The sequence below is a fragment of the Armigeres subalbatus genome, chromosome 2 (genome assembly GCF_024139115.2).
Source record: "Armigeres subalbatus isolate Guangzhou_Male chromosome 2, GZ_Asu_2, whole genome shotgun sequence".
NCBI classification, from domain to species: Eukaryota; Metazoa; Arthropoda; class Insecta; order Diptera; family Culicidae; genus Armigeres; species Armigeres subalbatus.
Window position 1 is genome coordinate 252188693 of NC_085140.1, and position 23488 is coordinate 252212180.

Genomic DNA, 23488 nt, shown 5'->3' on the forward strand with positions numbered 1-23488 from the left:
GAAAGATTCCTGTGTGTCAATGAAATTGCACTTGGCTAATTGATTTGAAAGCATCAAGGTAAGCTTGATAAGAACAAGAACGGAGTGCCACCATAATTAATATCCAGCAGTCAAAGATATATGGTTATCCATCACTGGCTGAAGATGTGTGGCAGCGAAATAGCACTTGCTGTTTACTATATGCAGCAAATATTCAATATCTCCTAAACTATCTAAGTAGGCTTAATGCGAAACAGAACTGACAGCCACATCATTAGCAATCAAAGCAATCGGGAAATGTATCGTCAGTCACACGTAGTGAACTATCAGTGGCATAAGGTGTTTCAGAGGCTCCCGCTTGCCTACAGCTAGAGTAAACTCCACAGAAGTGACAATTTCCAGCAGACTTTTGCTTGCCTAGCAGCATGATTCACAATTCCCTTCAGTATCCAGGAATTCTCATCAGAATGCGAGAGGAATTACCAACAGAATCCGAGAAGAATATTCATTTGAATCTCTGAAGAATCATTAAAACATTCCAACTGAATTTCAAAAGAATTCACACAGGATTCCTTTCGGTTTCTTTGAGGGATACTCTTGGGGATCGTACACATATTACGTAAGCATTTTTTTCTGGATTTTTCGACCCCCCCTCCCCCATGTAAGATTTTTTTCATACAAACGATTTTTAATTTATATGGTGCGTAAGAAAACAACAGTGCTTACGTAATATGTGCTTAGTAACAGTGCTTGGGAATATGTGGGGGACACCATTCATAATCCATGGAGGATTTGCTTCAGAATCTCTTGTTGATATACTTCGGAATTTGGTCGGATTTGTTTCGGAATCGTTCGGAGTTTTGCTGTGGAATTCCTTGACGATTTGTTTCAGATTACTACGAAGATTTGCTTCGGAGTCCCTCGACGATAAGAATCCCTTAGACGATTTGCTTCAGAATTCCTCGACAAATTGCTCCAAAACCATTCGATAATTCGCTTCGGAATTCCTCGAAGATTTAGTTCGGACTCCCTCGACGATATACTTTTGAATCCCCAGGAATAATTCGACTATTTGATTCGAAATTTTTCGATGATTTGCTTCGGAATCCCTCAACGATTTGCGTTAACATCCCTGGAGGCTTCCCTTCGGAATCAAAGTTCCTCCCGGCGATTTACCTCAGGATCCCTTGACGGATTGCTTTGGAATCCTTCTACAGTTTGCTTATACATCCCTGGAACATTGCCTACGAGATCCCTGAAGCATTCACGTTGGAATTCATGGAGGATTTCCGACGAAATCTCTGAAACATTCCCATTGGAACTCCTGCAACATTCCCGTCGGAATTCCCGAAGGATTCCATTCGGAATCTCTAGAAGATTCTCATTGAAATCCCTGAAACTTTTCCGTCGGACTTTCTGGAACATTCCTGCCGGAATCCCTGGAATATTCCTGTTCGAACTTCTGGAATATCTCCGGAGGATCCCTAGAAGATACTTATTGAAATCCCTGGAACATTCCTGTAAGAATCTCTAATGGATTGATTTCAGAATCCCAGGAGGTTCCCTGTAGTATGCTTGGAGGATTCCCATCAAAATCTCTGGAGATTCTCGACGGAATGTCTGGAACATTTGCGTCAGAATCACTAAAGGATTCTCATCGAAATCCTTGCAGGAATGTTGCATTTTTTTCATTAGAGAGATAGAATATTTATAGAATATGAAAAAATATCCACTGACTTCCGGTGGGCAATCCGTCACATATTGTCCTTTGAGTGTGCGACACAAAGCCGAGCGCTACAACACTTAGACGCAATAGCCATACGCTATCAATTTGAGTCGTTGTAGCAATCATCGGCTGGTAAACAAACTCACTTCGATACTGTGGGCTACAACTGAAAGCACGTGCTTGAGAAAAGCGAATAAATATGGATGAGCATGATTGATCCGCAATTGTCTTAGGTGGCTGGACCGTATTTATCACATTACCACTAAGATAACTTAACGAGGTGGTAAAATGTTCGATAATTTTTTTAAAGGAAGCTAAAAAGAGAAAAATATATGAAGGTGCTATAGCCCCCTAGGCATCGGGGCTAGTTACGCCAATGATAATTGCGGACTATTAAAAGCATAATGAGCCTTTTCTAACAAGAAGGGAATACCCCGCTACAGACTGAAAGCTGGAAAAACTTCTGAAGCGGAATCAATAGCCATTCGATGATTCTTCCAATAAAAGAAGATCTAAAAACTGATCTCCAATAAAAGAAGATCCAAAAACTGATCTCCAAACTGGGCTTATATGAACCCTGGAGCTGAGATGCAGCCTTAGTAAGAAGCAAGGCGTTCACGTTGATATTGTGCAGCTGGGTCCTTCTTTACTGGCGTCGGAAAAGGAATTGGCTTAGACGCTTGTACTGATTACACTGAAGTCGGTTTCTATGAAAGAAACACGTTCTGCGTAAAACAAAAACGGGGAAAATGTAAATCTCAAAATTACGCTGGGATATGGATACGGTCATATCGCCAGGCTCGGTACAACACTGAAGCTGACAATATGACGTCCCTAACCCCGAATCCCAAGGTGTCAGGCGACCCGTGCTGAGGGGATGAATGGCCTGGAGGGTGAAACAATTAGCCAGGCAGTTAACGGAGCATGTAATGCTGGGTAGACACTTTTCGTGTTGCATTACGGAGTAAGATCTACCACACTGTGCTCTAGTTCTTACTATTCTTGTTAATACTTATGAGTGATGGTCGGAAGAGTATGGAACGACTATAATTTGCTTTTAGATGACCCATTTTTTGCTCCTTTTGGATGGCGTCAATGGAGTAAATTGTAAAAACGTAACTCAACCTTATGCTGGTTTTCGAAGCCGACGACATGAATCTCCAAGCTCCAGAGCGCTGATTAGTTAGGAAAGAAGCGGATACGAATTTGGTGGATCTGCTGAATCCTCTGACTGATTAGAGCTCTGTGTAAAGGTGATATTCGGAAATGCCAAACGCAATGAAATCAAATCTCTATACAAAAACGAATTCGGAACTCATAAGAAGAAGCAAAAATATGTTTGAACTTCAGTACCGACGCATGGTCAAAATCAGTATTATCCCACTTATTGTTGAGCCGAAACTGATTGAGGGGCGCGCCTTTGAGAGTTGGTATAAGCCATTTTTCGAAGGGTATAAATAGCGGTACCTTAATCTAAAGAGGCCTTACACTAAGCTTGAGAAATACATGAATAAAAAATGACTACTTCATTTCTTCTCAATAGAAATGGAGCAGAAAGACATGCACTAAACAAATGACACGGGTATACTACAAAAGTTCAATGAAATGGACGCAGTGGTTCATCCCGAACAAAAAAAATCCCAAAAATGGGGTAATAACTTTGTATATACCAAAATTTGCGATAAAAACTACCCCAGTGTATTGACACTGACATAATAGCTTTAGTGTAGCATAGTGAGTTATATTTAGTAAACCTTTTGAAAGCAGCCCTTTGAATTCTAGCGAAGTCCATTTGACACTCAAAAAAGCGACAATCGAACTGAACTTTTTTGGAACATGCCTATCGATGATGGTGTGTGCCAAGACAAGATGAAAAGGTTGTTGAGCTGTGTTGACATCGGTCGATTTAGTAGTACGCGTTCGATCATGTTCCCTATAGCACTCAGAACGATCGCGCGACTGAAGCTTGATCCACTTAGAACTTGGCCGCACGAAATTAGACATTTCTTTGCCGAAAAAGCACATAAAAAGGTGGTTCTGATTTTATGAAACAGGGAATTCAATACACTTTGAAGGAAAAAATATCGAAAAATAATTCATTGACATTGACGGATGAATTCTCGAACTTTTCTCTCAATACCACTCGTTATTTTTTGCACAGTAGAACAGTCAACTTAATCTGCCATTTTTTCCCACGACTTCTCCATATAAGATGGTTTTCTGCTTGTTTTGCGCAATTTCTCAAGTTTCCCTATGATAATTGCCTAATATTTTTCGTTGGGACGAACATGTGGGCATTTTGGTGGCAATCTTGCCTGAATAGACATATTTCAATTTTCCTGGGCAATTACCCTCCCGTTTGGCAAGGAAAAATGTGTGTCCCGGGAATTGAAAGTCAATTTTAATATTAATTTCATTGCCCATCCAGAACTTACTCGACCAGCATTCTTGCGCGATGTTTGGCAACCAGGTTCTGTTTCAGGGTCCTGTTGGGACGCTTACTGACATCATACGACTTGAAACCTTCGCACCGATTATTTGAGCTGTGCTGTACGGCGCAGTGAACCTTTTCGCTAAATCACGCAAGGAAATCCCAAAATAATTCCGAACTGCTCTGCAGACTTTCACTTGTAGTTTCTGGCGTATGTTCCACTTCTGTTCGATTGTTTGGTTCTACGCGATCCAGCAATAGTGTTTCCCGATAATGTTTGACAGTTTTTACAGTCAATTTCGGTAATTTTAGATACTTTGAAATCATTCCTTCTGACCAGGTTGGATTTCCAACGTGAGTGTGCAAAATATGTTCCCATCTCTCGCGTTCCATTTTCGATAATTTTTGAACGTGAGCATCAATACTGATGAAACTTTCACCATAAATTAAACAAACATCCGCAACGATGTGATGTAAATACTTCTCGGTACGGCAACCAGAGGCCACAGTAATTGGAAAGAAACGGCCAAATACTAAGTGGATCGAGCTTTATCAGAAACATTTTGTTTTGCATAGCTCTGGTGAGTAAGTTAATAATACACAGAAAATATGTTTTAATGAACAGGCCATAGTTCGCGTTAAAGAGTTCGGGATTGAACGTGATTCGCATGGGATGAGGACGAAAAGTGAAGCTCATTAAACTGATCCAAAATTATTTATCAGATCGCTCACTGCAGGTAAACTACCAGAATACTAAATCTGATAGATTACCTGTAAGGGCTGGTGTCCCCCAAGGCAGCATACTGGGGCCCATTTTGTATAACATTTTTACTTCTGACTTACCTGATTTACCACCAGGGTGTCAAAAATCTTTGTTTGCAGATGACACGGGCCTTTCAGCCAAAGGGCGAAGCCTTCGTGTCATTTGTAGTAGATTGCAAAAAAGTTTGGATATTTTCTCCACTTACTTGCAAAAATGGAAAATTTCCCGAAATGCTTCCAAAACTCAGCTTATAATTTTCCCACATAAGCCGAGAGCTTCTTATTTGAAACCTTCTAGCAGACATATTGTCACTATGAATGGGGTTCCAATTAATTGGTCTATCGAAGCTAAATATTTAGGACTTCTGCTAGATCAAAATTAACTTTTAAAAATCACATTGAAGGCCTTCAAGCCAAATGTAACAAATATATTAAGTGCCTATATCCACTTATAAACAGAACATCAAAACTTTGTCTTAAGAACAAACTTTTGATTTACAAACAAATTGTATGCTGTGCCAATATGGGCTAGTTGCTGCAATACCAGAAAGAAGGCACTCCAGAGGATTCAAAATAAAATTTTGAAAATGATTCTGAAGTTGCCTCCGTGGTATAGTACCAATGAACTTCATAGAATTTCTAATATTGAGACATTGCAACAAATGTCCAACAAAATAATTTCCAATTTTAGACAAAAATCGTTGCAATCTTCTATTGCAACGATTAACTCCTTGTACCCTTAGTATAAAAAAGGTTAAGTTTAGTTTAAGTTGAAAACATTGTAATTCCTACATGGTTCAATTCAACCAGAAGAAAAAATTCTAACTGCCAGAGGCAATTGAAATGTATTAATAATAACTAAAAGCGTAACATAGCAAATAAGGATGATAGTGTTAAGAAAACACGGAACACCTAGTCTAAGAGATGAATGCATGTATTAGATAATTAGCAAATAAAATTAGTTAAAAAAAAAAAAAAAAACGGAAAGTGAAGCAATTAGTTCGTGATTGAACATGTTACGTATCGGACGCGGTTCCGAGTGTTTAGTTTAATGTTGTGCGGTCGGATAGTAAATCAATTAGTTCGGTATTAAACAATATTTGCATAAGACCAGTGTTGCCACATATTTTTGAAAACCATCTGTGTTTTTAGGCCAGAAATCTTTGCTTAAAAAATCTGTAAATCCAATCCAATCCAAATCCAAAAACCAATAATTTATAGAATTTACAAAAGTGATGCATTAGCATTAGATTGCTATATTGTTAGCTATTTCATACACAGGCTAATACTTAACGATGAAAAATTGATTTTTAATTCCACGAAACGTGTTCTCTGGATCATGCCGTCGTTATTTATTCTAAGAATTTTGCATACTAAGCAATATGCCTGTTTGTTTGTTATTTGGTTTTTAAACTTTATTAGTTGTAATAACCATTGAATATTTGAAAACGTTAGGGTGCTTAGCTGATATTGAACTTTATACAATTCAAAAAGAAGAAGACAATTCAATGGATAAAGCTCGTTTTTCTGATCTCCAACATACCTATTTTTATAAACACGTGAGTGTTCACTGCTAAATACTACTGAAAAAGCTGCTTCAGACAATTTTCCAAGGTTATTCCTACAGAAATTGCTACACATTTTTTTCCGAACATTTCTCCAAAAACCGAAAATTCCTCTCAAGTTTAACCCGAAAATGTTTCTAGAAATTATTTAAGAAAATACCTTTGATAATTCTCACAAGAACTTCCTCAGAAACAATTGAATTCATTTGGCGATAGCGTTCTTAATAAGCAGCGTTATCCGCTCCTATATCCGACTAACCGAAATGTCAAAGCGAAACACATATTTGAATCGTATTAAAACTGCTATCACTGAACGATTTCAATCGCAAAAGTACAAGTCAAGTCCTCTAAGAAATTCTCCAGGTGATTCCCCCAATATTTCGTCAAGAAATCACCCAGAAAACTTTTCTGTTTTTTTTTTGTCAGAATTCTCACGAACATTTTTTCCCAATTTTTCTTCCACGAGGTACTCCAGGAATTAACCCCCCCCCCTCCTCATAAAAATCATTCAAAAAATCAATTTTCTCCGAAAATTCCACGGAAAATCTATTTTGAAATTTCCCTAAAAAATCTTCTTCAGAAAATTACATGAATTACGCCGGGATATTTTTCTTTTAGAAGAATTAGACGCTGATAGATTTTTTTGTTCCATAAGGGCGAAAATTGCAAACGTAAACATTGACTTCTTTCGCTGGTTTTAGGCACATTAGGGTCTAAAAGTGGAGTTTATTTTTTTCCATTCGGTAGAAGAAATTTGTTGAGAAATTTGCTACAAAAGGCATTTTTTACGTTAGCGGCTTTTGCCCTTATGAAACAGCAATGTCGACTTATCAGCATGAATCCAGATCCTACGGCGCTTACCAACAAAAAACTAAAAAGTGCACAAAAAAGCTCGTTTCGGCATCCAATTAGAATATACACCACCCTTTCATTACTATCACATTGGCAACCCGTTAACCAAGACGAACCTCTGCCATAAAACCCTAACCTCCAGATTCCATAAAATTCCGCAGGAACTCGTGGCAAGTGCAGAGGTGTTCTCGGCTTGCAGTGGGCGAGTGACTGCATCATCAATCCCTTCCCGATGACCGTGAGGACGTGGCCAGCGCCGTTTTCGACCATCCAAAATACTAGAACTCTCGGACTGTGCACATTGAGGTTGGAGAGCGAATCCCATGCTTCCATCCATTGATTCCCTGTGCAATTGCTATTATTCTGGTCGATCACGGAGTAGCAACTACGAAATGCACGGTCATCATGCTCATGCTCAATCGGCGCTGTATTAGCTTCAAATGTTTGTTGGGAGGACTTCGGAAAACCTCTTCTCCGACTTCAATCGCAGGACCGGAACGTCTGCTGGTCGCTGCACAATGGTTCGAGAGGTAGCCAAAACCTCAAAAATCGAAATTCGTATTTCAGTCGGAATTATATTTTTCTTATTTTATAGAATACTTATGTGGTACAAATTCAAAATTTGAAGAAGTTCTGTTCAATTTTGACTTTGTTACATTATTTTTAATTGAACATGAGTGTTGATTTCCAATTAAAAACGCTGTTTGACAAAGCGTTTAGATCAACATCGTACGGCTTCAATTACATCGCTACCCCAATATTTTTTAAAGACAGCATTATCAGGGTCTCAAATAGTATGTCTATGTCAAATAGAGGTGACAGAACTCAACTTAAATTAACTTTATATACAAATTTAAATAAAATTCTCACACTTTTTTGATTGAAGTACTCTAAAAGTATAGCGCATCATCATCTATGAGTGCCCGTAATGCTTTTATGCTCATTACAAAGCTTAAAGCAATAGCTTTCTATTAATCACTATTTTGTTTTGCGAAAAGTTGCGATAAGCTATTTTTTAACATTTTAGTTTGAAATGTGCATAGTACTTTTTGGTCTGTTTCTAAGTAAAACCTGAAGCAATTAAAGTGAAAGTGGAAGCAATCTTCTCCTCAATCCGTGGTTTTTTGTCCAGTTCAGAAATGCTATGATTTAGAAATATGAATTACGAGTGTTAAGGATCAATTTTATGTCGTGAAGAATGCTGGTGTTAAGACGTGTTTATCGATAATTTCAAGATAATGCGAACGCGGTGTTTCTTTGTTTTTTAGAAGACCTTGCTGGAAATGGAAGCTAACAAAATAGCAACGCAGGAGTTTAAGATAAGTATCAAGTTACTTACAAGTTTACCTGGTGACCAATTAGATGTAACTTGTAGCAATAGAAATTAACTTTTCAGCAGCAATACAAATTAGCAAGCCAACAGACTTTTTATTCTGTTGCTTTCGTTCCCAAAATAATAGTGTATATGCATACAATTGCCTTTACACAGTATGGAGGAATTTCTTGTTTTATTTTTCATTTAACGGCACAACTACTCTGGATCGTTTTATTTTATTTTTTTTAGACTTTATTTGGGTGTTTTTTTTTAGGCCTAGAGTTTATCACTGAGATACACTCAATTGTTTTTAATTATTAAATGCATTTATTGTCTGATCTACATTCAATCTTATTTCGATATTTGATAATTCTTCAAATTTGTTCCTTTAATAACACATATGTATGTATGACATTTTTCAGAATTCTGGGATTTTGGTATGAAGTGAACAGGATTTTTAAATTCGGAATTGTAGTATAGAAGTATTTCTGGTAGAAGTATTATTCTCCCATTAGGCAACTGATAATTTGGAGACTTAATTTTTTAAAAACTGATCGATTAAATTAGTAAGCAAGTTGAGTTGAGAGTTGAGCAACACGCAAATTATGGAAAGAATGACAATAAACACCAATTGAAATAATTTGCTTTCAAATTCGGTTCGGTTGTGGGCACCTCCACGTATCTTTTGACGGAAAGCAGATAATGTTATTCTGACATATGTAATTCATTTGCTATCGAAATACAATGTTTTGTGCAGAATACCAAACTAGGTAGTCACCTTTACTTTGAAATATGAACAAATAAAAAAAATTCTACGTAAAAATCAACACGAAAATTTTGTTTGACCTTTTTCAAAGTGTCATAAAATGGTGTTATTGAATTGAAAAAGTGAGTTCTAATGCGTATTCATACGGTAAATTTAGTCTTTTTTGTGGATCAATAACGACTGCCATCAAAATTTCAGCCCGAAAATTTGTTTCATCACTTTCCTGAAACGCTGATAAATTCGGTTGTGGGCACCTTTATTGGTTCGGTTATGGGCACCCCCTTTTTATTGACAAATCGTTCAATATCACTGAGTATATCAACAAAGGATATTTTGGTTGCTGGATAAGGATTGTCGCTTCGGTTCCCTTTGTTCTGCTGTCCGAAACATGTGTGGTACATACCTGTCAAATCGTATGGATTTTCCTTCTTTGACATTTAGCTCCCCTATCCTCGCCAGCAAAAGATGTTCCGGACAGCGACGACAGCGACAATCTTTATCTAGTGGGTAAAATATCTTTTATATCAACAAACATATTAATAAACTAATTTTTATGCTGTTTTTATGCATATTCTGCTAATCAATCAGTGATAATTTATTGTAATAATAAGTTTTATTATGTATTTGTTTTTTTAGGCGCATCTAACCATTTATATGCGTTTGTTTGATGCTTGAAAAACAAATGTACAGTGTTCATAGGTCAAGTACAGTCGTGATTTGTTTAGTAGGCAGAACGGTCGGCCGGTCATCACATAATTTGTTCTGCTTTGTGCGGTCAGCAGAACGATCGCCCGATCATCGAAATGTTGTTCTGCTTTGTGCGGGTGAGTAAATTAATTAGAAAGTGAAGATTCAGTTCGCGTCAGTAAGCAGAACGATCGGCCGGTCATCGAAAAAGTTGTTCTGCTTTGTGCGGTTAGCAGAGAGATCGGCTGGTCATCGACAATTTTGTTCTGCTTAGTGCGGTCGGTAATTAAAATAATTAGTGTTCGTTCGATTATGTTCTGAATTGATTAAACTACACGCTATACACGGCATACAGTTTACCAAAACGAACCCTGCCACAATACCTACCCCATATATCCAATATCCCAGTGATTTCTCGTGGAAGTGCAGATGACTCGTCGGCTTCTATCAAAGCGAGTATCACGTCAACATTTTCCTACCCATTCCTTATTTGACCTGCATTCGGACACGGCCGGCGCTGGTATTGCTTATTTTTTGGGTCACCAGTTTTTACACATTGAAGATGATGTTAGTCCCAAACTTCATCTGTTGGTTCTCTGTGTAATTACAGCTGACCTGGCAATAACGGAGTAGCAACCGTGGGCGGTCAATCATGCTCATGCTCATGCTCATGTTTCTAAGTAAAACCTTACAAATGCGTATTTTTTCTACACAAGAACCTCAAAAATGCCTTTTTGTGTCTTTTTTCCAAAATCTTCTCCTGGCGTCCGAGAATCTACCAATTTTAGTTTTTTTCCACATGAATAAAATTGGGGTTGGGGTTTTGTTTATGTCTATAACTCCGAAATACCTACGTAATCATGCTGAAAACTTTTCTAAAGCATATGAAAATTTTTAGTATTGGATATTTGCATGATTCATCACTTTGCCATCAAAATGATTCTAGCTATAAAGAGTTTCAAGTTCTAATGTTTGAGTTTGTGCTAACATGTAACACACTATTCTTGCCAGCAAAAGACAATGTTTGTACTGAGATTTGAACTGAAAAGCTGAACTGTCTCATATTTGTGGACATAATTATTCTGCTCATAATTATAGAAAAGAAAGATTTCTTTAAATGAGCAAAAAATGAATCCTGTTTCGGATCAAGATTTTGAAGGATACAAATGTAAGTACACAGTTACAAAAAAAAAGTTGTTCGTTTGTCATTCAAATTAATTGATTCTTTTCAATTACAACTTTTTGTAAAAATTATTCCATAATTGTGGATGTTCCATAATTTGAGGAGCATAGTTTTCGTGACTTATACAAAGTTTCTTCGTAAAATATTGATATTATAGCTGGCATGACATGAACCGTTCAATTAAATGAATTGGGGTTTATTTTCCATGTCGAAACAACTATTTGAACAAGCATAACAGATGAGTGAAGCTACCGCGATTCCATCAATCAAATCACACACTATTACTATATTTGACTTTCTTGATCTCCTTTGCTTGAACGATAACATTTGCTATCTCAATAGTCACTCAAATTTTTGAGCTAATTTGATTGCAATTGAACAGAGCACAAACCGTTTGAAGTTTTAATTTACTACGACAACAGTAACTTTAGTCAAGAGAAAACGTTTCGCAGCACTGTTCATTGACCTTTTAAAATCCACTATTACGTTGTGAAGGGGCCCTCCTTAGCCGTGCGGTAAGACGCCCGGCTACAAAGCAAGACCATGCTGTGGGTGGCTGGGTTCGATTCCCGGTGCCGGTCTAGGCAATTTTCGGATTGCAAATCGCCTCGACTTCCCTGGGCATAAAAGTATCATCGTGTTAGCCTCATGATATACGATTGCAAAAATGGTAACTTGGCTTAGGAACCTCGCAGTTAATAACTGTGGAAGTGCTTAATGAACACTAAGCTGCGAGGCGGCAATGTCCCAGTGTGGGAATGTAATTCCAATAAGAAGATTACGTTGTGAACAAATAAAATTTAGCAAGCAAATAGTTCGTCTTTTGTTTTGTCTTGTCTTAGCTAAGAAAATTATTTAGAGCTTTTTTGTGGAATATTTTCACTTGTCATAAGACGAGTTAGTACTACCCCATGCAATTCCACCACTTTAGTCAAGTACGAGACACTGAAGACGGCGTTACTTTTGAAGTCAAAATACGTATCTGTAAAATAACAATCAAATGAAATAGTACTAACTAGTTTTATGGCATGTGAGATCGTCTTTGTTGCGGAACGATCTTTTTAAAAACCGAATTCAGCAGTGAAATGAACCGAATCGAGTCAAATACAAGAAACTGAAGACAACAAAACGTAGTGGAATTAAATTGAGTGTACTAAACTCGCCTTAGACGGTTGAATACATTCCACTAAAAAGAGCTTAAAATATTTTTTCAGTAAAATGAAAGTTTCTACTATTCACAGAGATGTCGGAAAAGGGCTGTATATTGCCGAAGTAGTGGTTCCAAAACCCACGTTTAAGTCTGTATGTGACAAAAAGCATCAAAATACCATGATACAAACATAAAACCTATGTTAAGGGACATTTTGAGGTTTTGGTCATCCTTTGTTCTAGAGCGAACCACTGTGCGCTGGTGGGAAGAGCTTGACTGTGAAGAGTGACTCCTTGGGTCCTTCTTTCAGACAAGCAGAAGTATTGCCTCCCGAGGTGAGGCTGGAAATTTGGGCATCACGAAGTTGTCACCAGTTTGTTGCAGTTATCAACAAGTAGACGAGTTTAAAACAAAATAATTTTAGACGAGACAATGTTGGATCGTTGATGATGCCGATTGTTGAAGCTCGGCTTATGATCGTTGTCAGTACCATGGTGAAAGATATTTTCTATAGATTTATGGTTGTGTATTTTCGAATTGTTTTTCAATTTTGTGTGGATCATTCATTAATGGTTATATGTAAAAATATGTTTTGCCACATTTTACTATTTTTGACTCCCGAAAAAAGGATCTGCCATTTCTGCAATACTGTCGGAACATTTTTCGGTAAAATCCAGCAAAATGGTTTGACCAGATAAAACTGAGCTCCCGGAGTTTCTCTGCCGGAATGTTTACATCCAACTCATGGTACGAACACATTGGTACGAACAAAGCAGTGAAATGTTCTTTTATTTTGGGAATTCCATCATTTGCTACATTTTACTATATTTGCCAATTTACTAAACACAACAAATCTCTATATTTCTAATTCGATTTATTTTGCTACCAAGTTTCAAGCGAATGTCATCAGCATCATCATAATCTTCATTGCCTTTTTGTAATATTTCGTCTAGCATGCGAAAATTATGTTACATATAAATAAAATAATATAAATGACTGTAACCTCACTGAAAGTTAAAAATATACTAAGACTATTGAATTAACACTCGACTTGCGGTCATCGTCAGCGTGCAACAGTTTTCACAGAAAAACTATCAAATTACCCAATGGCAACATTTTTATAAGTTATTGAACATTTCCTCCTGCTTGCGGACGGTGGATATGCAACGCGCTATGGCTGCGGTTACCGGGCAAAGATTGTGAAAACAACAACATATACTATGACCATTACCGGAGCGGTGCGGTGTTCAACTGGTGGTGCGGTTGTTCAATAACCGCCGACATCGAGGACAGCCCCAACCGAGAGGCAGGGGTAGAACCAAACAGAAATGGAATCGAAAACCACTGCCGGGTATGTTACCCGCCGCTGCCGTAACTAAGTAGTACTGCAAAAGGTACACCTCCACCGCCGCCGCCGACGCCCTCACGGTCACTCCATGCGGGCCGGTGCTGTGGTCTTTGCTGGGCGGCGGCCAACGAAACTGCAGAATGGTTTTATCTGCCGCATATGTGCGAATGCTGTTAATATTTATAAGGTATTTTATTGCCACACACATCGCGGAGTATTTCAGTCCGATAAGTTCAGCACAGTTGACGTCGTTGGTTCTGCAACAACGTAAAACAATGATTTCTCAATAACCGTGTCCGCGCACCATAATGAAGTTTGAGACAGCGCCAGCGAGCGACCACTATCGTTTAGTAGAAAGCTTAAACATTACTTAAGCAGTCAGTTGTTGAAGGTTGAGAACAAACTAATCTGCTCTGTTTGACTCCCAAGCAAATCTTAGAAATTGCAAAACGCAGAAACAAGTTGGGACACAAATGAATCAAATTAAGCTTGGTCGACGAGAGTCGAGTAAGCCTCAGAAAAGTGTCGCAAAATGGTCCGTTTAATTGAATTAAGATGATCAAGACTCAAAGTGGTAGAAATTGTAGACTTGATTGTTATTTTTTTCTCATAGTTCTCTTAATTAAAGCTTTTTCTCAATCGTACAACTGTGACATTTTAATATCAACTTTTTGCATGGGAATTCTTTCCCATTTTGATGCTTTAAATGATGCGACATATTTTAAGACCTGCAAAAAGCGTTTCCCCATATGCCTCAATAATTAGTAAATAGAAATCCATCACCTATCAGTCCTTCTGTTATTGACAGACAGGCGAAAATGAAATGTGTGTATCGATTGCTCATCCGTTAACAGTGCTGAAACGCCTTCGCCAGCCATTTCGTCCGTTTTTCGTAAGTCTCCGCTAAAATACGATGCGAGACGAATGATTGCGATGAGTGCGACTGTGTAAACACATTTGCCAACGTTTGTAAACAACCCAACGTACACACCCGGAGCGAAAAGTGGATCCTCCAACTCTATAATGGGTCGTTTCATGGAAAGGGGAGTCGAGTCGTTCGCTGTGTGTTTAAATGTAAACCCCGCATTATAAACACTTTGAGACGAGTTCACATTCCATCCGAGTTATTCTACTTTCAGAGACAGAAATTCCATTAACTACCATCTCCCGTTCGGCAGGCGCTGCACTCCAGTTTACGTGATTTAATTAATTCTTTGGTGGTTCCCAGCGTATAGATCTGCATTCCACGGGCAGCATTCATTAACAGTGACAGCGCGTAACTGACTGGTTTTACCATTTCAAACCGTCCGACGCGCACCTGCAAGCGGCGTTGTCGGCCTACACAGAGTAGAACCCGGAGTGCCCAGTCTTGTCAATCCGAAGTAACGACACCGGCTGCCAACCTTTGAAATCCCTTGTCTTACGCCTTGCTCACTCAGTACAACAGTAGTCAGAGTTATAGGCTCGCATGGATTAACAACCAATCAGGCCGACGCATTATAGGCCACTGAGGTAGCAGCTGACTCCAAATGTCAGCCGCATGAATTTCGCCGTTTGTGGAATGGAATCGCAGCAAAATATTTACCACCATCAGGCGATGATAAAAACGATCGACGAGGGAAACGTGCGCTGGGTATTACAACAATGGCAAAGGTTTTGCACCCCTGTCGCTGTACATAAGTCTACTTATGCTTTGTTTGTTTGCTTCTGTTTACGACAACCCTCGTGCGTCATATTGATGTCTAGAATTGAAGGTTGAATTTTCGGAATTACATTTCATGATTTCCGAACTGCAGGCTTTACAAATTACAATCAGGTAATTGTTCGAAAAATCACACCGAGCGAGCGCGACATTAGTTGTATCATTCATTTGAGTAAATTTTTAATACGAAGCGCAAGCGTCTTCGGTGCTTTATTGTTTTATTTTGAGATGTAAAAAATACAGTTCTTGCTCAACTTTTCAAAAGGACCTAAGTAACATTTTTTCATGAATTTATTTGAGTACTGCAATCAAAGGCATTCATATTGGTCTGTTGATTGCAATATTAAAAAAAAGACAATAAGAAGTAACTAGACAATAAGAAATCATTGAATGAAGACTACACAAATACTGAAAAAGTTCGTAGAACTCTGTACTCGTTCCAATGTAGCAATAAGTCGTATGTGATAAAATCCAAAACCAACAAATTCCGCAGCAACTATTTTATGAGGAAATGTTCGCATCCGGTAAAGCACGTTTTCCTTCATCAGATAACAGTTTTGCATTTTAATTTACGGACAAAGCTATACACTGAGGAAACTGGTCACATGAGCATCATAAGAAATATCTTCTTTGAAAATTTCGACAAAAAAAATGTGTTGATTTTTTCTTATGGAATGCATTTCATAAGAATATCATATATAATATTTTGAATACATTAAACAAATGCAGGCCGATTTCGAACCACGAACGTCTAGACTAGGAGGCGCGTGATTACACCACACATTGGCTATCCAGCAATAGCCAATATTGGCTATTGCTGGATAGCCAATATTGATTCAGAATTAAATTTGTATTGTGCACTTGCACAAATAGATTTTTTGAATAATGAAAGGGTGATTCAATACCCGGAAAATAGACATTCAACATTGATTGGACTAATTCAGAATTTGTCAAAACAAGGTCTAATGATTTTCATTATTCTAATCTTATGAAATGTTTTAATAAGATCGATCTTAAGGAAATCCTAACAATCGTTTCCTGCGCTGCTGCCGCCACCACCATTTGTGACCGGCTGCAATTTTTAGATCACGCGCCGACCAACTTTGGCGCGCGGATGAAATTTCCACCAAAACTGCATCGTTTCATGTTTTATCTAACTTTTATTTTATCACTAGGAACTCACGAAAGCTAATAGTGGTTTCAACAAAAAAGACAACAGAAAGGGAGAAAAAGGCACGAGTTTGAACCATGAAGAAATAAAATTGGTTTCTCCTCAGTAAGGAAAGAATCATTGAGGTATTTCACATACAAAAGAACTAGACATTTTAGCAAACACGTTCCTGATAAATGGATCCGAATCAGAAAATCTTCCTGGTACTACTTTTGGGGAAATCCGTCCTCCAGGAAGTGTGGGAAATTCTTTCTCCAAAAAAATCTGGTTTATTTCATTTACAGGATTTCTGACATATTTCCCTACCAGGAACAACTCTCCCGAGAATTTGAAAAAATCCTTTTACTATTCTGAAGAACTGAGAATTCCTCCTTCAAGAGTTCTGGGTAATTGTCATCCTTACCTCAGATATTCTGAGCCATTTCTCCATCAAGAATTCTACATACTTAATTTTTCTTAAATTCTGAGAAATTCTTCTTCCAGGAATTCATCAAAATCTTCTTCAGAAACTCTGTAAAATTCTCCAAGAATTCAAGGGAATTCCACTCCAGGAGTTCTTTAGATTTACCTCTTTAGAAACTATGAAAAAATCATCCTCCAAGGATTTTAAGGAATTACGCATCCCTCTAGATATTCTTTTATTATCTAATTCTGTTTAGGATCATCCATGATTTTACGACTTCTGAATCTGCGGTGAAAACTATGACGAGTCCTAACTTTTCAGAATTAATTTGCTTCCAGAAATTATATGAGACTAGCAAATCACTTACAATGCATCTATGAATTGATTTATTTTTTATTGTTTAAAAAAGTTATCAAAAGGTTTCTAAAATAAAATGAAATTATATCGGAAGCCAGTAAAATGGGCTTCTTCCGATGATTGAACGTATAAGCATTTTATTTGGTAAGTACGTTGAAAAATTTGCACTTTAGTCTACACTTCGATGAAAAAAGCAGTATTCTAAGAATTCCGGGATTTTCCATCAACAGGAATTCTGCAGAATTTCTCCCCCATAAATTTTAAGGGCTTACTCCTTCACCAATTACGCAGAACTTTTCCTAAAAGAATTCCGGAGAAACTCAGCCTCAGGAAATGCTCTAAGAACACCTCCACGGGAGTTCACATCGCTATTCTTATTATAGCGCTCCATCCCGAGTGCTATTTTAGGATAGCGCCCCATGCTCCCATCAGTGGTTTCTGTTTTAGGCTCGGTTTTAGGTATAGCGTCTTTGTAAACATATTGAGTTCTCACCGGGCGTTGCTAAAAGTAGTAATCTTCTTCTTCAATGGCTCTACATTACAACTGGAACTTGGCTAGCTGCTCAACTTAGAATTCTATTTGCATTTCCTCAGATATTAATTGAAAGCTTTTCTGTGCCTGCCATTGCATGAGTATGTATTTTGTGTGACAACTACGCCCAAGGAGCCCACTCGAAAACATTCTTGACCAGAACTTGCCATTTCCGGAGGGCAATTCTACGCTTTTACTCGCAAAGCTGGAGACCCGTCGTAGTACCTAAATTTACATCAACCCTTTTTTATTTATTTTGTCACCGTTATTCCTTCTGGATTAACTTCCTCCTGGAAATTTCTTTCGGGAATTTATACTTGCAGTCGAACAAATTCCTCCAGAAATTCTGAAATTTCTTTCTCCCTTGGAAAAAAAAGAAAAACATTAGAATTTTCTTGCGCTACAAATCCATGAATATTTTGGACTCTAGCCGGTGCCGGTGCGTATCGCTCATCATTATAGCTGATTCATTACTGTAATTACTTCTTTGCGGCGTTGAACTGAGGCACTAAATCCAAAAAAATGAACATTTTCCTTGCTATTCAATTTACGCCGAAATTATTCTGAAAAAGAAAAGCAGATTTTCTGCAATTTTTTATCAAAACAAAAGTGACGTTTCACAAAATAGCAACCCTGCATGAAAATATAGCAACCTAGTATGGCGCACTAAATTTGTAAACTCACGGCTAATTTTGAGTTGCGTTTTAATTTTTCATTCCCGTTTAGGTACCTCCGGTGTAAAAGTGGGTCCCTATAAAGAGCCCGAAATTAGCGATAGGGACCCAGATGGGGATTCCCGTGGAGGTGCTCTAACAGGCATACAAAAAAAGGAACGAGAACTCGAGAAATACTGAATTATTTCTTCTTTAAAATTCTTAGAGAATTCCGGCAAAACTCTGGAGAATTCCACCACCAAAAGTTCCTTTAACACGAATTTTCGGGAATTTTGAGGAATTACTCTTCAGAAATCTGAGCAATTCCTCTGGTATGCATTTTGGGATATACCCCAGTCAAAAGTTCAAAAGAATTGCTCCTTCAGAAATTTGGAGGGATTTCTGCTCTGATAATTCTGGGGAATCGCTCGCCTCCAGATCAGATATTTTAAACAAATCCTCTATCGAGAACACTGGGGGATTTCTCCCTCTTGAATTATAGGAACATGTTCTCTACGAATTCTGGTAAATGTCGTCTCCATGTTTTAAGGAGTTTATTCATCTCCAGGTACTTTGCAGAATTTCTCCCCCGGGAGTTCTAAGGACTTACCCCTTCAGCAGTTAAGGGAAATCATTCCTACAAGAATTCCAGAGAACCTCAGCCTCAGGAAATTCTCTACCAGGTATTTGAAAAAAAAATACAAGGAAGGGGAACTCATTCTCCAAAAATACTGGATTATTCTTCCTATAGCAACTCTGGAGCATTCCACCACCAAAAATATCTTCTAAAAGTAATTTCGGAAATGCTTTTTCAAGAACTTTGGTGAATTACTCATCCGAGAGTTCAGAGCAGTATCCTAGGGATTCCTGCCCCAGGTATGATATTCTGAACAAATCCTCTATCGAGAACTTTTGAAAATGTTTCCCTCTTGAATTATTGAATTATCGCATCTTCTCGGCGAATTCTGGGAAATGTCGTCTCCGTGTTTTTAGGGAATTCCTTTTACTTAACTTCTGGGGAGTTTGGATGTTGGTTGGAATGGAGTTGGAATTTGGATGAAATTCTGATTCAGGAGTTCTTGGGAGTTTCTTCTTCCATTTTTTAAATAGATTTCCAGGATTTCCCCATCCAAGCGATCTCAGGAATAAATAAGATATTTCCCAGAATTTTTATTTTATTTCTATTACACAGATATTTGGCCAAATGTTTTCAAGGTTGTTGAAAGAATGCTTTAGAAATTCTCTGAAAATTTGACGGAATTTTAAGAATTTAAGAATATTTCCCAGTTAGTATAAGTTTTCAATTTGTAAGTTTTCCTGTGACAGCTTCAAAGAATTTTATGTTGTAGTTCCGAGACCACTAAACAGATTAGTTGACTCTATGTTTAAAACAGTTGCAAATCAGTTGTAATCAAAATTGTCCATACAATACCTTTATTAAATCTGGGCGAATCGTTCCGTCGTACTCCTCTTGCTGAATCCATCCTGTGTTAAACAACCAGTAGTCTATTGCTCAAATCAAACTCCACTGCTGCCGTACACGCAGCAAGTTGTGTTCGTTGTGTCTCAGGTTCAATTCAAACGGATTGTAAACTACTCCGCACAAACATCCAAATCCAAACGAATTTCCGCCAAATTGGCGCACTTTTTCTGCCACCACAAAGCACGCAATTTTTCACTCAACCATTTTTCCAGTCCATCGGACGTCGTTGGAGCTCATCACGACCGTACACTGCGGCCGCCACCAAACATCATCGTTCCGCCTGAGCGGCTCTTCGGATGAGTATCGCACCGCAATCACAATCACCGTAAAAGTGGAATCAATCACCGTGGGGACAAACTGTCGATCAGTGTCCGATCGGTTTCGCTGCAAATCGATAGACCCCTTTAAGGTTGACCCTTCAGTCGGAATACCAAATCAAACTTTAAACTTCCCCGTCTGTTTTCGATGCGTTTGGTCTAGATTTGCAATTCAGCTCCACTTAATTCGCAAAACTTTTTGTTCAAGGCCAAAACTGCGAAGTAGTTGTGTATCACTTGTGCACTGGTATATTCGTTTACTTGTTGAGCCACTTACATCCAAATCAATCACACTTATTTTAAAAGCTGCTGTTTTCAGTCGGACGAACGCGTTGCTTCTTAAATTAATCAAATAAACATTTCTGTTTTCAAGAAACCTTTATTCCACGCTCTTCGTTTGTTGTTACTTCGCTTGCACTTCACCTTGCAACAGATGGTCTCACTTTTCCTCCGGCGTACAGCACACTCTTCAACTGTTGTTGTTTTCGCCACAAGCGCCTAATGTAAACACACGCTCACACCCGCCACAGTAGACCAGTTGCCGTAATTAGCCAAATTAAGTAACCATTAATTAGCATAATCAATCGCTAGTTAATCACTCCCTAACAACGATTGCAGCTTCACCACTTAATCAAGCCCTCGTCGGTGTAAGTTTCTCCAATACACCACACCTTGTTTACCTTTGCCGTTGCAGTCGATAATAAAATTCAAATCACCCGCATACTTCTATTGTTTATCCTGTGTCGTCACATTCAACGTCAAATCGCGCGCTCACTCTCGCATACCCTTGGTCCTGCAAAGGCTGCACCCCGGTCTCGTTACCCGACAGGACAGCGCGATCCGACGGGTCAGGGGAGGTGAGGTGCCAGGTAATCCAACAATACCAGCCAGGTAAGCACACAAATCACACACCGGTTCGGAATGAGTGGAATGGGGCAGGAGGAGAAAAACAAAACCGACAGAACGAACGGCAGCAACACTACGACACGTCGTTGCCCGGAGTGGCGATATTCGAAACTAAATGACGCTGCGCCGAAGGAAACATCTGCCACCCTACCGACGGACGACGTCGGCGCAAGCAGCTTACTATACACACGAAGCAGCCCGAGCATAACCGAAGAAGGCCACGCTGCAGCACCCGAGCGAAGGTAAAATTTGATTTACCTTCGGCGTCGGCAGACGGAGAGCTTTTCTGACAGGGTTAGCAGGTATGGGATCGATAAGTTTGCGTAGTGTTGTTTTTCAAATTTTGAAATATTTAGTGTATTTTCGAATGTATGATTGTATGCAAAAATTGTCTTTTTGTATCTATGATACTTAGAGATGTGGACATTTATTTACTTTGATGTTATTAAATGACATCCTTTGTCTGGCAACCCTACCACCAGGTGATTTCGCCAGCATAAGAAAGCTCCGGAGTATTCTTCTCCTCTGCACACCTGAATATGAGTCTTGTTTGAAGCGACGTTCATCTGGCTTCTGATGCATAGAAGGTAGAATGAAAAACGCGGCAACAAGGCACTTGGAACTCTGGAAGCATAAACGAATCGAACCGGCGGCAGGCGACGACGAATTGACTGATCGATGCCTTGTTGGCGCGCTGAACTCGCTTAGCTGCGCGCCGGTGATATCAAAATCCCTTTTGGGCATCATCTATCCACGTACCTACGTATGACGAAGGAGGAGTGGAGTGTTATGTTGGCGCGGTTGTGAAAGGAAAGAGGAAAAGGCATTCAGAATGTCCGTGCTTCGGGCGTTGAAACGTGTATCGCGTCCATATTCAGTAGAAAGTTCACCTATACTGTTGAGACATGCGTTCAGGTAGGTTTGTGAATAGTTACCTTGGCGCACAGGTCATTGGTCATAAGCCTTTATTGGAAAAGTTAGGTGATAACAACTATACTGACCATGATTGCATATCAGTCCCATTTTGGCTGGATTTTCTATTAATATGGGACAATTATATTTCAACGTACAAATATCATGAATATTCACATAAAAGATCATCAGAATTATCATGATCACAAACATATATGCACATTTTAGTAAAATCATATCAAATATTGAAATTGAAAACAGTTAATTTGTTTGTGATCACGCCATATCGTTAAACTGTTGTTACTTGAGAGATTCAATTCTATTTACTTGGTAGATCAGAACGATTTTAAGAGAATCGTAGTTGCACGTTCATAATCATGAAACGGTCATAAATATAAAACACGAATCATGCTAAATCAAATTCTATTTTGCTGGTGCGGGCATCGCCTTTGTATTGATATACGACCCTTATTTACACAGTTGGTTATAACTCCTGACACCTCCTTTCCTGAAATTCGTCCTTTTGTTGATTTTACTTTCGGCACAGATTTCTACCTTACACATACCTACCTGCAGACATATCTACTCACTAACATTTTCATAGTTCAGCTTCATTAAGGATCCTGACAAGCTCTATGTATTCATACCAAGAGAGGAACCAATATGAAGATCTTGACGTTGAGGCATCTAATTATCATATGGAAATACCCCATAAATAACGATTGTTCATTGACACTCAACGCCTTTCAATAATTCTTTTTCCTTCTTTTTCATCGGGACGGGTTAATAGCTTGATTCTCGTGTAGTTCTTCCGCTCGGTAGGAAAACGACCAAGGAGAGAAAATGTTAATTGCTAGATTAGAGTTACCCACAGTGAGGAATCCGGTCTGTGCCGTGATAAAAGTGACCTAGTTACTTGGAAACACGCAACTAATATGTCGCGGTTTGCTCGTCTAGCTACAATGAATATGACTCTGATAAACACTGAGAACGTAAAATGTCTTAATATATGGTAGAATCGAATCAAAGTGCGAAACTCACTAATTCACCTAGCAGTGATGATCCCTTTTTCGAGCGTTTTGAAGGGCTAAAAAGCTTATTAGAAAAGTCTTAAATATCACTGATATGTAATGTTTCCAATTTGAGGCATTCGTTTATACTTACTTGATACTTGATGGGCTGCCCTTCTTCTTCTTCAATGGATTTACATTCCAACTGGAATTTGGCCTGCTTTTAAACTTAGTATTCTATCAACATTTCCTCAGTTATTAATTGAAAGCTTTTCAAT

The 23488-nt window shown here is 38.5% G+C and overlaps 1 protein-coding gene across 2 annotated transcripts in view; it reads right to left on the reverse strand.

Moving 5' to 3' along the window:
* The window catches only part of LOC134212065 (hemicentin-1-like), a 258752-nt gene extending 237342 nt beyond the window's left edge, over positions 1 to 21410 (reverse strand). For both annotated transcript variants that reach the window (XM_062689574.1, XM_062689573.1), the window contains exon 1: positions 20015 to 21410. In XM_062689574.1, the coding sequence (XP_062545558.1) occupies positions 20015 to 20066 (52 nt within the window). In that variant the 5' untranslated portion in view covers positions 20067 to 21410. The remainder of the gene's footprint in view (positions 1 to 20014) is intronic.
* Positions 21411 to 23488: the final 2078 nt, after the last annotated feature.